The 21,082-nt window shown below is 41.3% G+C and overlaps 1 protein-coding gene across 1 annotated transcript; it reads right to left on the bottom strand.

The window, feature by feature from the left end:
• Positions 1-5,288: 5,288 nt before the first annotated feature.
• LOC132493725 (glycine N-acyltransferase-like) lies at positions 5,289-20,600 on the bottom strand. Its single transcript, XM_060104499.1, has 5 exons — positions 20,523-20,600; positions 17,416-17,523; positions 12,375-12,501; positions 10,307-10,478; positions 5,289-5,691 (listed from the first exon to the last, which is right to left on the bottom strand). Exons 1-5 carry the CDS (start codon positions 20,598-20,600, stop codon positions 5,289-5,291), a joined length of 888 nt encoding a protein of 295 aa, XP_059960482.1.
• Positions 20,601-21,082: the final 482 nt, after the last annotated feature.

Raw genomic sequence — 21,082 nt, 5'->3', positions numbered from 1 at the left:
GGGCTTTCCTGGTGGCGCAGTGGTTGAGAGTCCGCCTGCCGATGCAGGGGACATGGGTTCGTGCCCTGGTCCGGGAAGATCCCACATGCCGCGGAGCGGCTGGGCCCGTGAGCCATGGCTGCTGAGCCTGCGCGTCCGGAGCCTGTGCTCCGCAACGGGAGAGGCCGCAACAGTGAGAGGCCCGCGTACTGCAAAAAAAAAAAAAAAAAAAAAAAAAAAAATCAACCTTTCTCTCCCCAGCTGCACATCAAGAGGTAGTAATCAATCCCCCTATAGCCCGAGGAGCATGACATTTATCCTCTCTCTTTCTCTGTCTGGTATGATGAGGTCTTTTTTCTCTATTGAGTGTCATGATGTCTCCTGTCCCTACTCCAGGGTCACAAAACCCCCTTTTCCTTTGCTGACGTCAGGGCCATCCTGGGGGTGGTGCTTTAGCTGATACTCAAGTATAAAGGGCACAGCTGTTATTTTGATGTGTTAAGGAATTGGGCTGTGGTGGTCCCAAGTCTCAAACTGGGGTCATTCTCTTTCTTTCTTTTCTCCTTCAAGTAGGTGCTCTTTTCTGGCAGTGTTGGGACAGTCTTCCCAGGGAGACTCAGAGATGAATTGTCTGGTGGCCTCACCAATGAGTCTCCCAGAAGACTCTTAGTCACACCACAGAGGGAGCAAGTATCTCACAGTAATGTGCTGCTGCTTAGTCTCCTCCCTCCACAGAGCCTCCCCTACCCCTGTCCCTGATAATCGATACTCCCTGTTCTGGATCTGAGTGCCCCCACTTCCTCCTTTCCCTATACTCATTTCCCTTCATGGACCACATAGATTAAGCTTCCACAACCAAACAAGGAATCTCTTTATTACATGCAGACTGGAGGAGGGGGATTAAGGAAGCTGAGCTTTTAGAAATCCCAGCTAAAGAATGTCACTTGCCGTCTGGTTCTACAAGGATCCAGTCATTAGCCACTGCAGTTGCTGACCTTCAACACACCCCCTGAAAACAATTCAGGGCAGAGATCAGTAACGAGACACTTGTGCTCTGGCAAAACTGGCAGAACAGGTCTTCAGATAGTTAGATATTATCAGGAGAAACTTTTATGAACCCCAATTCTTACACCTTCCCATAATTAGAAAAGCACGAAAATCATTCACGGAGGTATCTGTTCCTTGTGACTAACGGTGACTTACCAAGAAGTGTGCTTATCCCACTACTGGGCATATACCCTGAGAAAACCATAATTCAAAAAGATACATGTACCACAATGTTCATTGCAGCACTATTTACAGTAGCCAGGACATGGAAGCAACCTAAGTGTCCATCAAGGATGAATGGATAAAGAATATGTGGCACATATATACAATGGAATATTACTCAGCCATAAAAAGGAACAAAATTGAATTATTTGTAGTGAGGTGAATGGACCTAGAGTGTGTCATACAGAGTCAAGTAAGTCATAAAGAGAAAAATAAATACCGTATGCTAACACGTATATATGGAATTTTAAAAAGCAGTACTGATGAACCTAGTGGCAGGGTAGGAATAAACAAGCAGATGTAGAGAATGGACTTGAAGGCATGGTGGGGAAGGGGAAGCTGGGGACGAAGTGAGAGAGTAGCATTGACATATATACACTACCAAATGTAAAATGGATGGCTAGTGGGAAGCTGCTGCATAGCACAGGGAGATCAACTCAATGCTGTGTGATGACCTAGAGGGATGGATAGGGAGAGTGAGAGGGAAGCTCAAGAGGGAGGGGATATGGGGATATATGTATACATATAGCCGATTCACTTTGTTGTATAGCAGAAACTAACACAACATTGTAAAGCATTTATACTCCAATAAAGATCTGAAAAAAAGAAAAAGTGTGCTTGATTGCACGTACCCCTTCTCCAAAATTACATATATGCTGACCTCCCCCCTTACCTCTTTTTTTTAACTTTTTATTTTATGTTGGAATACAGTTGATTAACAATGTTGTGTTAGTTTCAGTTGTCAACATAGTGATTCAGTTATACATACACATGTATCTATTCTTTTTCAAATTCTTTTCCCAATTAGGTTGTTACATAATATTGAGCAGAGTTCCCTGTGCTATACAGTATGTCCTGGTTGGTTATCCATTTTATTTTTTATTTTTTATAGGTATTATCAAATTTTCTTCTTCTTTTTTAATACATCTTTATTGGAGTATAATTGCTTCACAATACTGTGTTAGTTTCTGTTGCACAACAAAGCGAATCAGCCATATGCATACACATGTTCCCATATCCCCTCCCTCTTCAGCCTCCCTCCCATCCTCCCTATCCCACCCCTCTAGGTGGTCACAAAGCACCGAGCTGATCTCCCTGTGCTATGCTGCTGCTTCCCACCAGCCAACTGTTTTACATTCGGTAGTGTATATATGTCGATGCTACTCTCACTTCACCCCAGCTTCGCCCTCCCACCCCATGTCATCAAGTCCATTCTCTATGTCTACCTCTTTGTTCCTGCCCTGCAACTAGGTTCGTCAATACCATTTTTTTTAAGATTCCATATATATGCATTAGCATATGGTATTTGATTTTCTCTTTCTGACTTACTTCACTCTGTATGACAGACTCTAGGTCCATCCACCTCACTACAAATAATTCAATTTCATTTCTTTTTATGGCTGAGTAATATTCCATTGTATATATGTGCCACATCTTCTTTATCCATTCATCTGTCAATGGACATTTAGGTTGGTTCCATGTCTTAGCTATTGGAAAAGGTGCTGCAATGAACATTGGGGTGCATGTCTCTTTTTGAATTATGGTTTTCTCAGGTATATGCCCAGTAATGGGATTGTTGGGTCATATGGTAGTTCTATTTTTAGTTTTTTAAGGAACCTTCATACTATTTTCCATAGTGCTTATATCAATTTACATTCCCACCAACAGTGTAGGAGGCTTCCCTTTTCAACAAATCCTTTCCAGCATTTATTGTTTCTAGCTTTTTTATAACGACCATTCTGATTGGCGTGTGGTGATATCTCATTGTTGTTTTAATTTGCATTTCTCTAATAATTAGTGATGTTGAGCATCTTTTCATGTGCCTCTTGGCCATCTGTATGTCTTCCTTGGTGAAATGTCTATTTAGGTCTTCTGCCCATTTTTTAACTGGATTGTTCATTTTTTTGATATTGAGCTCCATGCGTTGTTTGTATATTTTGGAGATTAATCCTTTGTTGTTTCATTTGCAAATATTTTCTCCCATTCTGAGGGTTGTGTTTTTGTCTTGTTTATGGTTTCCTTTGCTGTACAAAAGCTTTTAAGTTTAATTAAGTTCCACTTGTTTATTTTTGTTTTTATTTCTGTTACTTTAGGAGGTGGGTCAAAAAAGCTCTTGCTGTGGTTTATGTCAAAGAGTGTTTGTTTTTCCTCTAAAAGTTTTATAGTGTCTGGTCTTACATTTAAGTCTTTAATCCATTCTGAGTTTGTTTTTGTGTATGGTGTTAGGGAGTGTTCTAATTTCACTCTTTTAGATGTAGCTGTCCAGTTTTCCCAGCACCACTTATTGAAGAGGCTGTTTTTTCTCCATTGTATGTTCTTGCCTCCTTTGTCATAAATTAGGTGCCCATATGTGCATGGGTTTATCTCTGGGCATTCTATCCTGTACCATTGGCCTGTATTTCTGTTTTTATGCCAGTACCATACTGTCTTGATTACTGTAGCTTTGTGGTATAGTCTGAAGTCAGGGAGCCTGATTTCTCCAACTCCGTTTTTCTTTCTCAAGATTGCTTTGGCTATTTGGGGTCTTTTGTATTTCCATACGAATTGTAAGATTTTTTGTTCTAATTCTGTGAAGAATACCATTGGTAGTTTGATAGGGATTGCACTGAATCTGTAGATTGCTTTGGGCAGTATAGTCATTTTCACAATATTGATTCTTCCAATCCAAGAACATTGTATATTTCTCCATCTGTTTATGTCATCTTTGATTTATTTCATCAGTGTTTTATCATTTTCTGAGTACAAGTCTTTTGCCTCCTTAGGCAGGTTTATTCCTAGATATTTTATCCTTTTTCTTACAATGGTAAATGGGAGTGATTTCTTAATTTCTCTTTCTGATTTTTTGTTGATGGTGTGTAGGAATGCCAGAGATTTCTGTGCATTAATTTTGTATCCTGCAACCTTACCAAATTCATTGATTAGTTCTAGTAGTTTTCTGGTGGCATCTTTAGGATTTTCTATGTATAGTATCATGTCACTGGCAAATAGTGACAGTTTTACTTCTTTTCCAATTTGTATTCCATTTATTGCTTTTTCTTCTCTGATTGCCGTGGCTAGGACTGGTTATCCATTTTAAATATAGCAGTGTGTACATGTCAATCCTAAGCTCCCTAAATATCCTCTCCCCCACTCTTCCCCCTCCCCCACCCCACCCCACCCCAGTAACCATAAATTCCTTCTCTAAATCTGTGAGTGTGTTTCTGTTTTGTAAATAAGTTCATTTGTACCATTCTTTTCCACCTTACCTCTTTGGAGGAGTTCCTCAGAGCTATCTGAGAAACTGTTTCCCAGGCTAGTCCTCAGTAAGCCCCCAGTAAATCTGAAATTCCCAGCTCTCACCTTGTGCAATTTCAGAGGACAGAAACAATGTTAGTATCTCTTTCCTGGAGTAGGAGTTGCAAAAGAAGATATTAATGCCAGTCAGTCTTTTTGTTTTAATTATCTCTGCTGCATTACACACACACACACACACACACATATATACCATCTATATCTATAGATATAAAAATGTATGGGGTGTGTGTATAGTACATTTAATGTGATTATAATACAAGGCTTAAGAAGTGACCTGGGAAAGGAGGATATTCAAAGAGCTACTCAGAAGACATGTGACTCTCCAGTCAATTAAAAACAAAACATAGAAAGCCAGAGGGAAAAAGTCCTAGAACCCACAAATTATTACAATCCTTCTGGCAAATTGGAAAGGGTCAATGAGCTAATAGTTCCAGGAAGAACAATGTAGAAAAGCATGCACCTAAGTATAAAGCATGACTAGGATGCTGTAAGTGTGGGAGCTGTACCAGCCAGACAGCTGGGGTGCCTGGCCTATTTCCTACTGAGGAAACTAAGGTAATCCTGGGAGGTATTTGAGCACAGAGACTGAGGCTATCCTGTTCACTACCCATCACTGCTTCCTCAGAGCTCAGGACCCTTCATTACTACTGATTGTAGTTTATTCCCTCTCTCCTCTCTCCATCACCCATCAGCTCCTCCAGCCACATGCCCTGTCCATTCCACACTGTCTTGTGTTCAGGGCTGCTTCACAGAGGCACAAAGTTCCACTGGTTCCAGTCAGAGTCCACGGAGATAGTCTGCAGTTTGAAGTTCAGTTTTTGCATGATGTGATTGGCCCTATCTACATGGGAATACATGGGGAAGCCAAGTTTGTCTAGAGCCTGAATCTGGACATAGATGAGGTAGGTGATGAGGCCCTGGGCCCGGTACTCAGGTATGGTGCCTGCCATCCGCATCTCTCCTGTCTGGTCCATCAGGGCCCAGGATACAGGGGTCCTCTCAGGCCCCAGCAGGCAGAAGGTGGGGAAGGCCCGGATACAGCGCTCGATGAATTGCTGGCTCCTCTCATTGCCACCAAAATTCCAGAATTTATTCACCAAGGCAGCGTGGGTAGGATCAAGGGATGAGAGTTTCAACACCTTTTGATGGCTATTGGGAACAAGAGGAAAGAATAGCCCATAATATTGAAACTGTATACAAGCCTGTTTATCCCTGTCCTTTGAAATAAAAACCTTTTGCTTTAGTCTCCCAGGACTCCCTTGAGTGTCAAAAGGCTAACTTCAGAGTTAATGATTAGAAAATGTGATGATCTAGAAACAGAAGAGCTGTTGGGCTGAGAAACTGGTAACAATTTAGACTATAAATCTGCCACATGGCAGAATCACTGAACTCACAATTCCCTGCAAGATATTGATAAGGGCCTGACACACATTTCTAAGTTGTTTTTACAGGAAGCAGATCCCCACCAGATGAAAACAGCTGATCTCAAGAACATAGACCCTAGACTGGTTGAAACTAGAAGGTTGATGATGCTTGAAACTTCACCTTGATGACAACCAATCTGAGAATTGTGCACAAGCTGACCATAACCCTGCAGCATCCTCCCTCACACTGACTTTAAAACCCCTTCCCTGAAAGCCATTGGGGAGTTTGAGTCTTTTGAGCATGAGCTGCCCATTCTCCTTGCTTGGTGCCCTGCAATAAATGCTGTACTTTCCTTCACTACAACCCAGTGTCAGATTGGCTTTACTGCAAGTGGACCCAAGTTTGGCTTGGTAACAATATCACATGTACTGTGGAGTATTTTATTTGTCCCCTACCCCAATTGTTCTGAGAGGGGAATAGGAGCATATTTAAGCATAAGTGCTCTGGAGCCAGGCTGTCTGGATTCATAATCTGACTCCTTGGGTGATTTGGGGCTGATTACTTCATTTCCCACTTCCTCTATTTCTTCATCTAATAAATAAGGATGATAATCACACCTCCTTTATAGAATCATTGTGAGGCTTAAATGAGTCAATGGATGTAGGGGCTTAGAACAAGCACCTGGGAGATAATAAATCCTCTACAGAAATTAGCTACAATTGTTTCATTTGGCCTCTGCTGCAACCTTCCAACCTAGATAGGGCAGGTGTACTTATCCTTATTTTACACAGAAGGAAAAAGTTGCAGAGATATAAACAAGTGCCCCAAAGCACATGCTAGCAAGCAGTGAAGCCAGAGCTTAAAATGTCGATGTCCGAAGGTCCTTGGCTGCCATGTTGAGCAAGTGGGGAGGCTGAAGTCCAGAAAGGGGCAGTGACATGAAGTTCAGGCAGCCCTCAAGGCACAGAACACTGAATCTGATGGCATCTGCAGGCTGTAAAGGGGCTTTGGGAGGTGTCCTGGAAAGAGCCCACAAGGTGGAACTAGGAGATCTAGACTCAAGCCCACTATGCCCTTAACCATCCATGTGACCTGAACAAGCTATTTCATCATCTAAGTCTGTTTTCTGTCAGGAAAATGGGGATAACATCTCCCATCCTGTCTATGCTACAGTGCAGACAAGGGGATCCAGAGAGATTCTTTGATACAAAGTGAATAAAACTCTCCCAGGAGTACAAACGGAAGGCCATGGGATTGGGCATCTTCAGCTCCAATCTCCACCGTCAGTGTTCAGTTCTATTCAGTGTTAGACTGGACATCAATGGGGGAAAATATATTATTTGTTAAAATTCTCTTTATTGGAAAAATTTGTCAAGTGAATTTACTGAACACATTTATTAAATACCTCCTATATACCAGGCATTGTTTTAGCTGTGGAAGATCTATCAGTGAACAGGACAGGGAAGGTACCTGCTCTCTCTCGTGGGGTTTGCAACGTTGTTGGGGAGAGTTCAAACATCCAGTAAGTAAGACCGTTAACTAAATTAGCTAATTTCAAATAATCATAAGTGCTACAAAGAAAATAAAAGTGGGTCATGTGTGGAAAATAACTGGGAAGTGATTTTAGGTGGAGTGGTCTGGCCTGGCTTCTCTGGAAGGTGACATTTGAGCAGTTCTGAACAGCAGAAGAAGTCATGTGTGTCAGGATTGGGTGGGGTGGGGGCAGAGGGAAAAGCTGACTCAAAAGGCCTGAGCTTACAAACAACCCAATCCAAAAAAATGGGCAGAAGACCTAAATAGACGTTTCTCCACAGAAGACATACAGATGGCCAAGAAGCACATGAAAAGATGCGCAACATCACTAATTATTAGAGAAATGCAAATCAAACCTACAATGAGGTATCACCTCATACCAGTTAGAATGGGCATCATCAGAAAATCTACAAACAACAAATGCTGGAGAGGTTGTGGAGAAAAGGGAACCCTTCTGCACTGTTGGTGGGAATGTAAATTGATATAGCCACTATGGAGAACAGTATGGAGATTCCTTAAAAAACTAAAAATAAAATTACCATATGACCCAGCAATCCCACTACTGGACATATACACAGAGAAAACCATACTTCAAAAAGACACATGCAGGCTTCCCTGGGCGCAGTGGTTAAGAGTCCACCTGCCGATGCAGGGGACATGGGTTCATGCCCTGGTCTGGGAAGATCCCACATGCCGCAGAGCGGCTGGGCCCGTGAGCCATGGCTGCTAAGCCTGTGCGTCCGGAGCCTGTGCTCCGCAATGGGAGAGGCCACAACAGTGAGAGGCCCACGTACCACAAAAAAAAAAAAAAAAAAAAAAGAAGATGTGGTACATATATACACTGGAATATTACTCAGCCATAAAAAGGAACGAAAATGGGTCATTTGTAGAGATGTGGATGGACTTCGAGTCTGTCATATCGAGTAAAGTAAGTCAGAAAGAGAAAAATATCGTATATTCATGCATATATGTGGAATCTAGAAAAATGGTACAGATGAACCTGTTTGCAAGGCAGAAATAGAGACACAGATGTAGAGAACAAACATATGGACAGCAGTGGGGGAAAGGTGGATGGGGGGTTGGGATGAAGTGGGAGATTGGGTTTGACATATATACACTAATATATATAAGATAGATAACTAATAAGAGCCTGCTGTATAAAAAATAAAATAAAATACAATTCAAAAAAAAAAAAAAAGCCTGAGCTTACAATGATCAATGGCAGGAGGAAGACCAGTGTTGTTGGGGGCAGTAAGCAAGAGAGGAGGTGAGGTCTAAAAAGTAGATGGGTGGGGGCTTCCCTGGCGACGCAGTGGTTGAGAGTCCGCCTGCCAATGCAGGGGACACGGGTTCGTGCCCCAGTCTGGGAGGATCCCACATGCCGTGGAGCGGCTGGGCCCGTGAGCCATGGTCGCTGAGCCTGCGCGTCCGGAGCCTGTGCTCTGCAATGGGAGAGGCCACAGTAGTGAGAGGCCCGCGTACCGCAAAAAAAAAAAAAAAAAAAAAAGTAGATGGGTGTTGGCTCTTATAGGGTCATGTTGGAGTTCCAAATTATTTCCAAGTGAGATGGGAAGTACTCGAGTCTTTTAAGCAGGGGAAGAACATGGTCTAATGTGCATTTGAAAAAAAAAAAGATTACTCTGGCTGCTTGGCAGAAAATGGATGGTTAGGAGACTAAAGCAAAAGCTGGAAGAGAAGGTAAGAGGCATAGTGGGTTGAATGGTGTGTCCACTCAAAAGGTGTGCCCACCTGGAACCTGAAAATGTGACCTTATTTAGAAAAAGCATCCTTGCAGGTGTAAGTACATGAAGCATCCCAACATGAAATCATCCTGGATTATCCAGTGGGCCTCTAATCCCATAAAAGCTGTCCTTATAATAGACAGAAGAAAAGACACAAACACACACAGAGAAGCCCATGTGAAGGCAAATTCAGAAATGAGAGTGATGAAGCTGAGACAGGCTGGGACCTGGAACCCTTTGCTGCAGTGCTGCAATGCTTGCACCTGGACAAACTTCTCCTCGGGCAACAAAATACAAAGAAACTATAAGAAACTAAAAATAACTGTGTGCATGTGCAGTTGGGGCAAATTATGGACAAAGGGACAAAAAGACCAAAAACGCCCAGTTCCCACTTCTGAAGAGCCAGGAGCAAAAAACAGGGTGGCGGGAGCAAAAGCTGGGTACTGTGCATGCCCCCTGCACACACCACCACCAAAGGGGTGGGCAAAACACCTAAGCCACCCCTCCGGCCCGACCTCTGGACACACCCCTACCGTCACCCCATATAAGGAGCCAGCTCAACCCCCTGCCTCAGCAAGCAAGCAAGGGAACCTGTTGTTTGTTCTCTCTCCCCGCTGCTGCAGCAGGCTCCCAATAAAGCCTTACCTGAACTTCTTGTCTGGCCTCTAATCAATTTCTATTGATCGGGGAAGGCCAAGAACCCTGGTTGGTATCAAAGCCACAAGCCAAGGAATGCCTAGAACCACCCGAATCTGGAAGAGGCAAGGAAGGATTCCCTCCTAGAGGCTTTGAAGGGAACAGAGGCTCGCCAACCCATGGACTTGGGACTTCTGGCCTCCAGAACTGTGAGAATAAATTTCTGCTGTTTTAAGCCACCCCAGTTTGTTGTGCTTTTTTGCGACTGTCCTAGAATGTGCTGGCTAATTCAGTAGTGACAGATACGAGGCTTCTTTCTTTTTTGTTTTGTTTTTGTTTTTTGCCGCACTGCGCAGCCTGTGGGTGGGATCTTAATTAGTTCCCAGACCAGAGGGATTGAACCCGTGCCCTCGGCAGGCAGTGAAAGTGCAGAGTCCTAACCACTGGACCACCAGGGAATTCCCCAGAGCAACTTCTTTCAGACTTACATGGACTTGTATTTATCACCATTGGGTGATACGTTTTTTGCATCCAGGAAGGAAGTCGCCAATTTCTTTGCTGTCTCAGAGACCATATAGAGAAAGCACTGTGTTCGCTTCACCTTGCCCAATTTAATAGCCGCCAGATTTTTTATCACATCATCCAGGCTGGACTGTGAACCTAGATGGAGGAAATGAATTATATGAGATATCATTGTTCCTTTAAGTGTCAGGAAAAAGCTGTCCAACGGCTCCAAAGTTTGCAGGTTTCGAATTATTAAAACTTGTGTCCATCATGAAAAGACTTCTATGGGATAACGGCAAATCACTCTCATATTTAAAAATAATTCAAAATTGGGATAATACTACAATTCCTGAATACATCACAGTACAGTTATGACCATCAAAAGAGATGAGGTATAAAGATAATAACCAAAATTGATTGAAAAATTCTATGCACTCACTGCAGCAGATTGCTGCTACAGTGGTCTGAGTTTGTTCCTCTTCACTATCTTCATTTTTTTCTCCTTAACTGACTATGGGATTGACCATGAAACTTGCTTTGGCCAATAGAAAAATAACAAACATGAATCAGTAAAAAGCTTGAAAAGGGACTATGCATGGAGGTTTGCCTTTTCTCTCTGCTCTTGAGAACCTGTGACTTCTATACATCACCCAAGCCACTTGATCAGCACAGTGAGTAGCCAGCACAGACAAAGCCAGCATTAACAGCCAAACTTGAGATTATGGCTAACTTAGTCCTACCAGCTCATTGAAAACCCCCAGCTGACTACAGCTACATGGGTGAATCTAGGAGAGACCAGCAGAAGAATCACCCAGCTGTGTCTAGTCCAAATTGCTGACCCACAAAATCGTGAGCTAATAAATGATTGTGGTTTGCAGTCATTATTTGGGGATGGTTTGAAAACCTAGCTGATAAAATCAGGCATAGTGCTAAGCACTTCTCATTCAAGATCTTATTCAATCTTTAAATGGCTTATGTTTGGGGTACTCTTCTAATCCTCATTTTTATACATAAGGAAACTGATCCACAGAGAGGTTGTTCCTTGCCTTAGGTCACATAACTACTAACAGGCCCAACAAGGTCACAATTTTAGGTAGTCTGACTCCAGAGAATACTTTTTTCCCCCCCTCTGGCCGCACAATAGCTTGGGAGATCTTTGTTGCGGAATCTTAGTTCCCCGACCAGGGATCGAACCTGGGCTGGGCCTCTGGCAGTGAGAGCACAGAGACCACCAGGGAATTCCCAAATACATTCTTAACTACTAAATTCCTCCTTCGTAAATAAGACAATGATAAAACGGAGCTGAGACAGAAGGAGAGCTGTGCTCCCATATTCAAGCTCTCTAATAGATCCTGGAATAAACCACGAATCCTTAGCTAGTAAGAAATTATGTTATTCATGATTTCCTATGTAAACCCCATGTACTGCAGTCTTCAAGTTCTAATTCACTATCGTTGGAGGAGATCATCAAGAAGACGTATTACCTGTTGACTCATGAGCTGGACCCAGGCAACTGGAGGTTCCCCACTCCCTCCCCTCCTTGGAATGTGCTTCCCACTTGCCTTCCCAGCTCCCAGAAGCTGCTCCAAGGACACAGCCTTGAGATTGAAATGTGGTGTTGAGATATCTGGATTGGGTACATGACTGAACCCAGTTAAGGCCACTATATAAATGTTTAAGATTTTGGCAGGTGGGTGAGGTGATATACTCACCCTGCAGTCTCCTGCAGGAGACAAGCCTGGAAGTTCCCCTGCTTATTAAACTTGCCACCTACCAATCGGTAGTGGTCTGCCCCTTTCTTAGGTCTCTCCTTGCCATACATGTATATGGGGGCTGGTTTCAGATTTCACCTGGGAGGCTCCCAAATACGTTTGTGAACTAACAACTATGGAGGTAGTGGTGGCAGCTGAGAGAAAGAATGGACAGCAGGCTGAGTGTCTAGGACTTGGAGTAAAGATATAGAGGATGTAGGGCTGTAGTTCAAAATGAAAAGTGACAATACATACAGACATGGGAGATCTCAGTAGCCAGCACACATCCCAGTTCCCTTACTTTGAATCTGCAAATGTTGCTTCCAGTTGATGACTTCTGGCAAACCAAGGAATTCCTGACATTTCTTAGGGTCCTTGGAGTAGACTTGGTAAGTATTGGTGTAGTGATCCAGGTCATCTGTCATCTCCTGTTTGGGTTGGGAAAAGTAGAATCAACCAAAATGCTTGTATTTAGTGATTGCCATATTCGTTTTCAGGGTTCCATTATCTTATGATACTTTTAAATACTAAAATATTAGCTTTTTCATTGTATTGATTTTATTAAAGGATTATTTACATTATGAGATCAAGTCAAGGACTCCCTGATTCAATTAACAATGAAAAATGTCCTGAACAAAACTACTCCTAACTCAGTTATTGCTTTAAATTTTCAAACCAAGCAAAGATCATCCATTTAAAATTATTTTTCTATCCCTCCATAAAACTCATTAAGAAGCTTGAAAATTGACTGAGCACTGAGGCTTGCTGTCTCCTTCTGCTCTTGGAACAGTTTTTTCGATGTTTCACTAACTTTCACGAACAGACAAAAACTGAGGAAGTTCATCACCAAAAGACCTGCCTTACAAGAAACACTGAAAGGGGAACAGTTCTCAGAGCTTTCTGAGATGCTCTTCCCAGGTTATAATCCTCAAATTTGTCTCGAATAAAATGTTCTGATTCCTTCTTAAAAAAAAAGAGAAATGCTAAAAGGAGGTCTTCATGCTGAAAGGAAAGGATGCTAATTAGTAACATAAAAACATATGAAAATATACAGCATACTGGTAAAAGTAAGCATATAGTCAGATTCAGAATATTCTCATATAGTAATGTTATGGTTTTTAGCCACTTAACCCTAGTATAAAGATTAAAGGACAAAATATTAAAATATCTATAGCTACAATAATTTGTTAATGGATATCCAATATAAAAAATATATAAATATTGACATTAAAAAAACATAAAATGGAGGGAGCAAAAGGATAGAGTTTTTGTATGCAATCAAAGTTAAATTGTTATCAGAGTAAAATAGACTGTTATATTTGTAATATATTTTACATAAGCCTCATGGTATCACAAAGCAAAAACCTACAGTAGATTTACAAAAGATAAGAGAAAAGAATCAAAGTTTACCGCCACAGAAAATCATCAGTTCACAAAGGAAGGTTGCAAGAGGAAGAAAGGAACAAGAGGACTACAAAACAGCAGAAAACAATAGGATGGCATTGATAAGTTCTTACCTCTCAATAAGTACTCTAAGTGTAAATGGATTCAATTCTCAAATCAAAATATATAGAGTAGCTAGATGGATTAAAAAAAAAAGATCAAGTCTGTGTTGCCTACGAGACTTTAAGCTTTAAGGAAACACATAGGCTCAAAGTGAAGGGATGAAAACGGCATACCATACAAATGGAAACCAAAAGAGAGCAGGAATAGCTATATTTGTATCAGACAATATAGACTTTAAGCCAAGAATGATAACAAGAGAAAAGAGAAGGCTATTACAGAACTTTGATGAAAGAAATTTAAGAAGACATAAACAAATGGAAAGATATACCTTTGGATTTATGGTTAATGAATTGCTTAAGGTTTCATGGATTGAAAGAATTAATTTTGTTAAAATAATCATATTACCCAAAGCCATCTGTAGATTCAATGCAACCTCTATTAAAATTCCCATAGCATTTTCACAGAAATAGAAAAAAAAATCCTAAAACTTATATGGAACCACAAAAGATTGACTAGACAAAGCAATCCTGAGAAATAAGAACAAATCTGGAGGCGTCATACTTTCTGATTTCAAACTATACTACAAAGCTGTAGAAATCAAAACAGTAAGGTATTGGCATGAAAATAGACACATAGACAAATGGAATGGAATTGAGAGCCCAGAAATAAGCTCTCGCATATATGATCAACTAATATTTGACAAAAGAGCCAAGAACACTCAGTCAGGAAAGAATATCTCTTTAATAAATGGTATTGGGAAAGCTTAATAAGCATGTGCAGAAGAACGAAACTTACACCACTCAAAAAATTAACTCAAAATGGACTGAAGCCTTAAACATAAGTACTGAAACTGTAAAAATCTAGAAGAAAATATAGAGATAAAGCTCCTTGACATTGGTCTTGGCAATGATGTTTTGGATATGACACCAAAAGCACAAGTAACGAAGGCAAAAAATCAACAATTGGGACTACATCAAACTAAAAAGCTTCTCACAGCAAAAGAAAAAATCAACAAATGAAGAGGCACCTATCAAATGGGAGAAAATACTTTCAAATCACATATCAGATAAGGGGCTAGTACCCAAAACATATTTTAAAAACTCATACAATATAATATAAAAACCCCAAACAATCCCATTAAAAATGGGCAGAGGAATTGACATACAAATGGCCAACAGATACATGAAAAAGTGCTTTACATCACTAATTATCAGGTAAATGCAAATCAAGACCACATACATACCAGAATGGTTATCATCAAAAGGACAAGAGATAACAAGTACTGGGGAAACTCTGGAGAAAAGGGAGCCCTGTGCACTGTTGGTGGGAATCTAAATTGGTGTAGCCACTATGTAAACTGTATGGAGGTTCCTCCAAAAATTAAAAATAGAACTGTCATATGAATCAGGAATCCCATTCTGGGTATATAGCCAAAGCAAATGAAAACAGGATCTCAAAGAGATACCTGCACTCCATGTTCATTGCAACATTATTCACAATAGCCAAAATATGGAAACAAAAAATGAATGGATAGGGCTTCTCTGGTGGCGCAGTGGTTGAGAGTCTGCCTGCTGATGCAGGGGACACGGGTTTGTGCCCCGGTCTGGGAGGATCCCACATGCTGTGGAGCGGCTGGGCCCGTGAGCCATGGCTGCTGAGCCTGCGCGTCCGGGGCCTGTGCTCCGCAACGGGAGAGGCCACAACAGTGAGAGGCCCGCGTACCGCAAAAAAAAAAAAAAAAAAAAAAGAATGGATAAAGAAAATGTGGCATATCTTTACAATGGAATTTCAGTCAGCCACAAGAAAGAAATAAATCCTGCCATTTGTGACAACATGGATAGACCTTGTAGGCATTATGCTAAGTGAAATAAGTCAGACAGAGGAAGACAAATACTGGATGATCTTTTTTATGTGTGGAATCTTAAAAAGCTGAATCATAGAAACAGAGAGTTGGATGGTGGGTACTAGAGGCTGGGGAGGCCTAGGTGGGGGAAATGTGGAGGTATCAAAAGGTACAAACTTCCAGTTTGTACCAGATAAATAAATTTATTGTACCAGATAAACAAATTCTGAGGATCTAATATACAGTATGGGGATTATAGTTAACAAGGCTGTATTATATACAGTTGACCCTTGAACAATGCAGGGGTTATGGACCCCAACTCTCCATGCAATTAAAAATCCGCCTATAGCTTTACAGTCAGCCCTTGTATCTGCTGTTCTGCATCCACAGATTCAACCATCCTCAGATGGTATCGTACTGTAGCATATAATTATTGAAAAAATCCACATATAAGTGAACTTGTGAGTTCAAACTCATGTTGTTCAAGGGTCAGCTGTACTTGAAAGTCTCTAAGAAAGTAGATCTTGAATGTTTTCACCAAAAAAAAGAAATGGTAATTACGTGACCTGATGGAATGTTAGCTAAAGCTATGGTGGGAATCATTTAATGATATATGTGTATCAAATCTACACATTGTACATTTTATACTTACAAAATCTTATATGTCAATAATCGCTCATAAAGGTGGACAAATCTTATTTTTAAGACTGTATTTTTGAAAGTAGCTCAGGTTTCTACCAATAATTAAAAGTCTTCATTTTCAGATTATTTAATTTGGTTATTTTGAATAATATTTCTTACCAATTTCACTTCTACATAAGTTCTATAAAATACACTTATATTAAAATTTTAGATTTTTACTTGATTTTTTTTTTTTTTTTTTTTTTTTTTTTTTTTTTTGCGGTACGTGGGCCTCTCACTGTTGTGGCCTCTCCCCTTGCAGAGCACAGGCTCCGGATGTGCAGGCTCAGCGGCCATGGCTCACGGGCCCAGCTGCTCCGCGGCATGTGGGATCTTCCCGGACCGGGGCACGAACCTGTGTCCCCTGCATCGGCAGGCGGACTCTCAACCACTGCGCCACCAGGGAAGCCCTTTACCTGATATTTTAAAATATCATTATATGTTTTATTTTTGAAATGTCTTAACTATTCAATTTCACTAATTAAAAAATTATCATACAATATGTAAACAACAATTCCAACTATGTCATTTGCTCCTCAGTTTTCCTTAGTTCACTCTGTTATTTCAGACCTTATGCCTTGCAACTACTATTTTCTCTGCTTTGAGGGCAGTCCTTCCCTGCCACCATGTGAAAAATCTTATTTGCCTTCAACATCCAGTTTTGGTAAAATTTCTACTAAGAAGCATTTCTGATCCTCCCCCTACAACCTCTACCACATATAGCCTTTTTCCTGCCCTGTTTTTTTTGCTTTATTGATGACAGTAGGTTATAACACCCTGCAGCATCTCAATGGGAAGACAGTATCACAATGAGAAGTTTTGAGTTAGCATGAATGAGTTGGTGTGGTTTCAAAATTGGTGTTTCTAAAAGGTAGGAAATATTTTTTTCCCCTTAGGTTAAGGGTTTAAAATGGGTTTCATTTATTACAATGCAGAAATCTAGCCTGGGAAATGCTCCTTTGATGCTTTTAACAAAAGTGACCATCTACATAATCCTACATTACCACAACCTCCCACTGGTTGCCTCTATTCCCACAAACTGGGTGCAAGAAATGACAAAGTGTGTTTGGTCTTAAGCAGCAGCAGGATGCTATCTGTGTTTTGATCCTGCCTGTTTCACAGGACGCTGTAATTTATCTGTGGATTTATCTATAATTTCCTCCAGGCTGTGGGCTTTTTGAGGACAAGGACTTGTTAACCAACACCTTGATTCATTTCTGTAATCCCAGGGTCTACCACATTGCCAGGTGCATGGTAAGCACATAGCAAATATGAACATACATGCATATTCATTCCACATCCAGTACCTTACCTGCTCCTGAGGGCGGATAACCACTGTATTAAAATCAGGCCACTTGTCCACCAGGGCCTTTAGCTTGAAAGTGTTTCCCTGGTTCATGTGGAAGACGGTCCCATAAACCTGCAGTATCCCAAGAAAGTGAGAATGTCAGCTTATTAGGAAGAGATGGCAAAGTGCCTTGTTTGATCAGGACAAGGTTTATTTCTATGACATAATGAAATTTTTTTTCTTTTTTTTTTGGTACGTGGGCCTCTCACTGTTGTGGCCTCTCCCGTTGTGGAGCACAGGCTCCGGACGCGCAGGCTCAGCGGCCATGGCTCACGGGCCCAGCCACTCTGTGGCATGTGGGATCTTCCCGGACCGGGGCACGAACCTGTTTCCCCTGCATCGGCAGGCGGACTCTCAACCACTGCACCACCAGGGAAGCCCTGCATGTGTACCTGATATTTGCTTAGGGAAGGTTTTTAGAAGGGAGATTGCTGGGCCTAAAGTTATCTACATGTTTAAGGCTTTTTAACATATATTTTAAAATTATCCTCTAGTAAAGGTAAATATTTCCTACCAATAAGTGGAGGCTATAGTAATTAAAGGTCAGGGACAATTGTCTCTTTGGTCCTTTTATAGTAAATAAAAATAAAGCCAGATAGTCTACCCATAGAAGAATGCTTACCTTTCTCTTCCCCAGAGTAAAAGGATGGTTTACAAATGGTTAAGATTGAGGAAGGTGAATAGATTCAACTCACCCCAAATTATGCCAGGTCTTTCAAAGCATTAGCCTCACATAAGATGCATCCACAGTTCACCCCACTGTAAATTTATGGTCTGATCTGTAATAACAGTGGCTAATATTTGCATAGCTTCTCTGTATGCAAGGCACAGTTCCACCTGTTCAACATAAAGTCTTCTCATCCTGACAATAACCCCAAGAGGTTAGAGCTCTCATTACTCCCTTCTTTTTTTTTTGGCTGTGCGGCTTGTGGGATCTTAGTTCCCCCACCAGGGATCGAACCCAGGCCCTGGGCAGTGAAAGCGCCAAGTCCTAACCATGGGTCACCAGGGAGGTCCCTCATTACTCCCTTTGTGTATGAGAAAACTAAAGCATGTAAAAGTTAAGTGATGTAGTTTCGACATACAGCTTGATGGTGGAAGAGACAGGCACAGACCCAGGCAGGCTGGATGCTGAGTCTGCCCTTTTAGCCACAGAACCAATGCGATGTCACTGTCATCCACCTAACTCCCATGGTGGGATTAGGGTGCATGTTCTTGACAAAACTAATAATAGAAATTGAAATATATAACTTTATCGACCAATGTCCAAGGCGTTATGCCCAGTGGATGAGCATAATGGTTAGTACTTGGCTTCAAGGGTTAACCTGCCTGGAATAAAACCCTGGCTACTTACTGTGTGAACTTGGTAAAGTGCAGAGACCTAGTGTCTCTGTGCCTGTAGAATATCACAACCAGGGTTTTGACATTGATACGGTCAAGATGTGGAACAGTTTCATCATCACGAGGGTCACTCGTGTTGCTCTTTAGAGTCACACCCATTACCCTCCACTGCTCACCTCCTCCTTCACCTCCAGCAACCATCAATCTCTTCTCCATTTCTATAATTCTGTTATTTCAAGAACTTTATATAAATGGACTCATGTAGCATGTAACCCTTTGGGATTGGCTTTTTTTTTCACTCAGCATAATTTTCTGGAGCTTCATCCAGATTGTTGCAGGTATCAACAGGTCATTTCTTCTTTGTCATTTAGTAGTATTCCATAGTATGGATGTACCACCGTTCATTTGGCCATTCACCTACAGAAGGACATCTGAGTTGTTTTCAGCTTTTGACTATGATGGATAAGGTTGTTATAGACATTCATGTACATAGTTTTGTGTGAAAATAAACTTGTATTTGTCTGGGGCAAATGTGCAGGATTGTAATTGCTGGTTGTGTGCTGGTTGCAAGATTAGTTAGAAACTTACAAATTGCGTTTCAAGAGTGGCTGTACGTCTCACATTCCCACCAGCAATACATGAGAGATCCAGTTTCTCCTCATTCTTAACAGCATCTGAAGTGGAGGGCCTATTTTGCTCAAAGCATGCAGGTAGGCTCAGGTGAGTTGAAATTGGGTAAATGGATTATATTTCTGGCCTCAGCAGTAACCAGTTGGGCAAGTTATTTAAGTTTCCTTGGTCAGATGCATCATCTACAACATAGGGAGAAGAGGGATACCCTCCTCATATGGGAGTTTTGAAGTTTATATGAGTTCACAGATAAAGCCCAGTGGCTGGGATGAGGTAAGGGCTATAAGTGCTTTCTGTTGCCACTAATGAACTGCGCTGGCGTTGTTTTGACCTTGAGGTCCCCATTGGTGCTGGTGCTGGGCAGTGGTTGCATGTGACTTAAGCTTCTATCTTTAGGTGTAAAAGGAGCTTTTAAAAAGCAGTTTAGACACTTCCCTGGTGGTCCAGTGGTTAGGACTCCACGCTTTCACTGCCGAGGGCTTGGGTTCAATCCTGGATTGGGGAACTAAGATTCCACAAGATGCATGGCCAAAAAATAAAAAAATGAAAGAAAAGCATTTTACTCGTTTCATCAATCCTCTGAATGTTAAAAATGAAAATAAATATAAAATGTGCATAAATCCAGCCACTTTGTAACAAATATTGCTGCAATAAAATAATGAATAGTATATAATTATTTCTAGGTCTCCTCCATGGATAGAGCACAATCTTTTGGATTTCAAAGAAATAGGAGTTGACCTATTAAATGTTCCAAGAAGGTACATGGTGGTTAACCTTGCCTTAGGCACAAATGTTTAAAAATTAGTATGTACTTAGATCAACCTTTTAAAGAGAAATCAAGGAAATGTTTTTGAGTCTGCAGAGAGCGGTTTTTTTGCCACTTAAAAGTATCAGGCAAGTCATATTACTGAGACCTGTTTCCTCTTCTGGGACATGAGTATAATAGACCTCCCTTGCCAGGAGGTGGTGTGAACTATGTGAGATGCAGCATGAGTGAGTTCCTGCCACAGAATGGGTGCTCAGTAAAAGCTCATTCTCTTTCTCACCGCTATTACAAGAAGACGCAACCATTTGGTTCCCTAAGAATGTCCCATGCTCACCTTTAAGGACTCAGGGAGGCTCTTCCTTAAGTATTTTTCTAGCATCTGCAGCATCTGTGGACCCTGTAAGTGGAGCATCTTGGCAGGTACCTTAGCCTAGAGAGAAGATCAAGAAACAGCCAGGAATGAGAAGATACTGAACCAATAGGAATAGATTGGCACACATTTACCTGAACCTTAGAAGATAACAAGTGAGATAAATTTGCCTAGAAAACTGCTTTGGGAGATGGGGAGAAAGTATAGTCACCATAGATTTCTAGCCTTACTATGAAGGACAGGAGTTTAGAAGGGCATCATAAAAGTCCTGAAGGGGCCACCTCATAGAAGACACAAAGAAACAAGAGCCGAAGATTCTATCCTAATACCTATGTCCAAGCGCGTCTTCAGTGCCTTTTATTGGTGTCACTGTCACTGAAGTCCTCACCAACTCCAAGGAAGGATGAGACGGGCAGAAAGCACAGGGTTCTCTTTCTGATAATTTTCGCTTCACCTTCTTATACTACCCTGAATTTCAGTCATTAAAGACACATATATTTTAACAAACATATTCTGTTTTTAAA

The sequence above is a fragment of the Mesoplodon densirostris genome, chromosome 7, assembly GCF_025265405.1.
Source record: "Mesoplodon densirostris isolate mMesDen1 chromosome 7, mMesDen1 primary haplotype, whole genome shotgun sequence".
Lineage (NCBI taxonomy): Eukaryota > Metazoa > Chordata > Mammalia > Artiodactyla > Ziphiidae > Mesoplodon > Mesoplodon densirostris.
Note: the sequence above shows the minus strand (reverse complement) of the source record. Positions and strands in the feature narration are given on the sequence as shown.

Excerpts from the sequence above, each read along its gene's own strand:
- LOC132493725 (XM_060104499.1), bottom strand. The coding sequence starts at position 20,600 with ATGCTCCACTTACAGGGTCCACAGATGCTGCAGATGCTAGAAAAATAC. Across the intron at positions 12,502-17,415 it reads TTATCCGCCCTCAGGAGCAG|GAGATGACAGATGACCTGGA; the intron begins GTAAGGTACTGG and ends CAACCCAAACAG. Across the intron at positions 5,692-10,306 it reads GGTGATAAATACAAGTCCAT|CCATCAAAAGGTGTTGAAAC; the intron begins GTAAGTCTGAAA and ends TGTTCCCAATAG.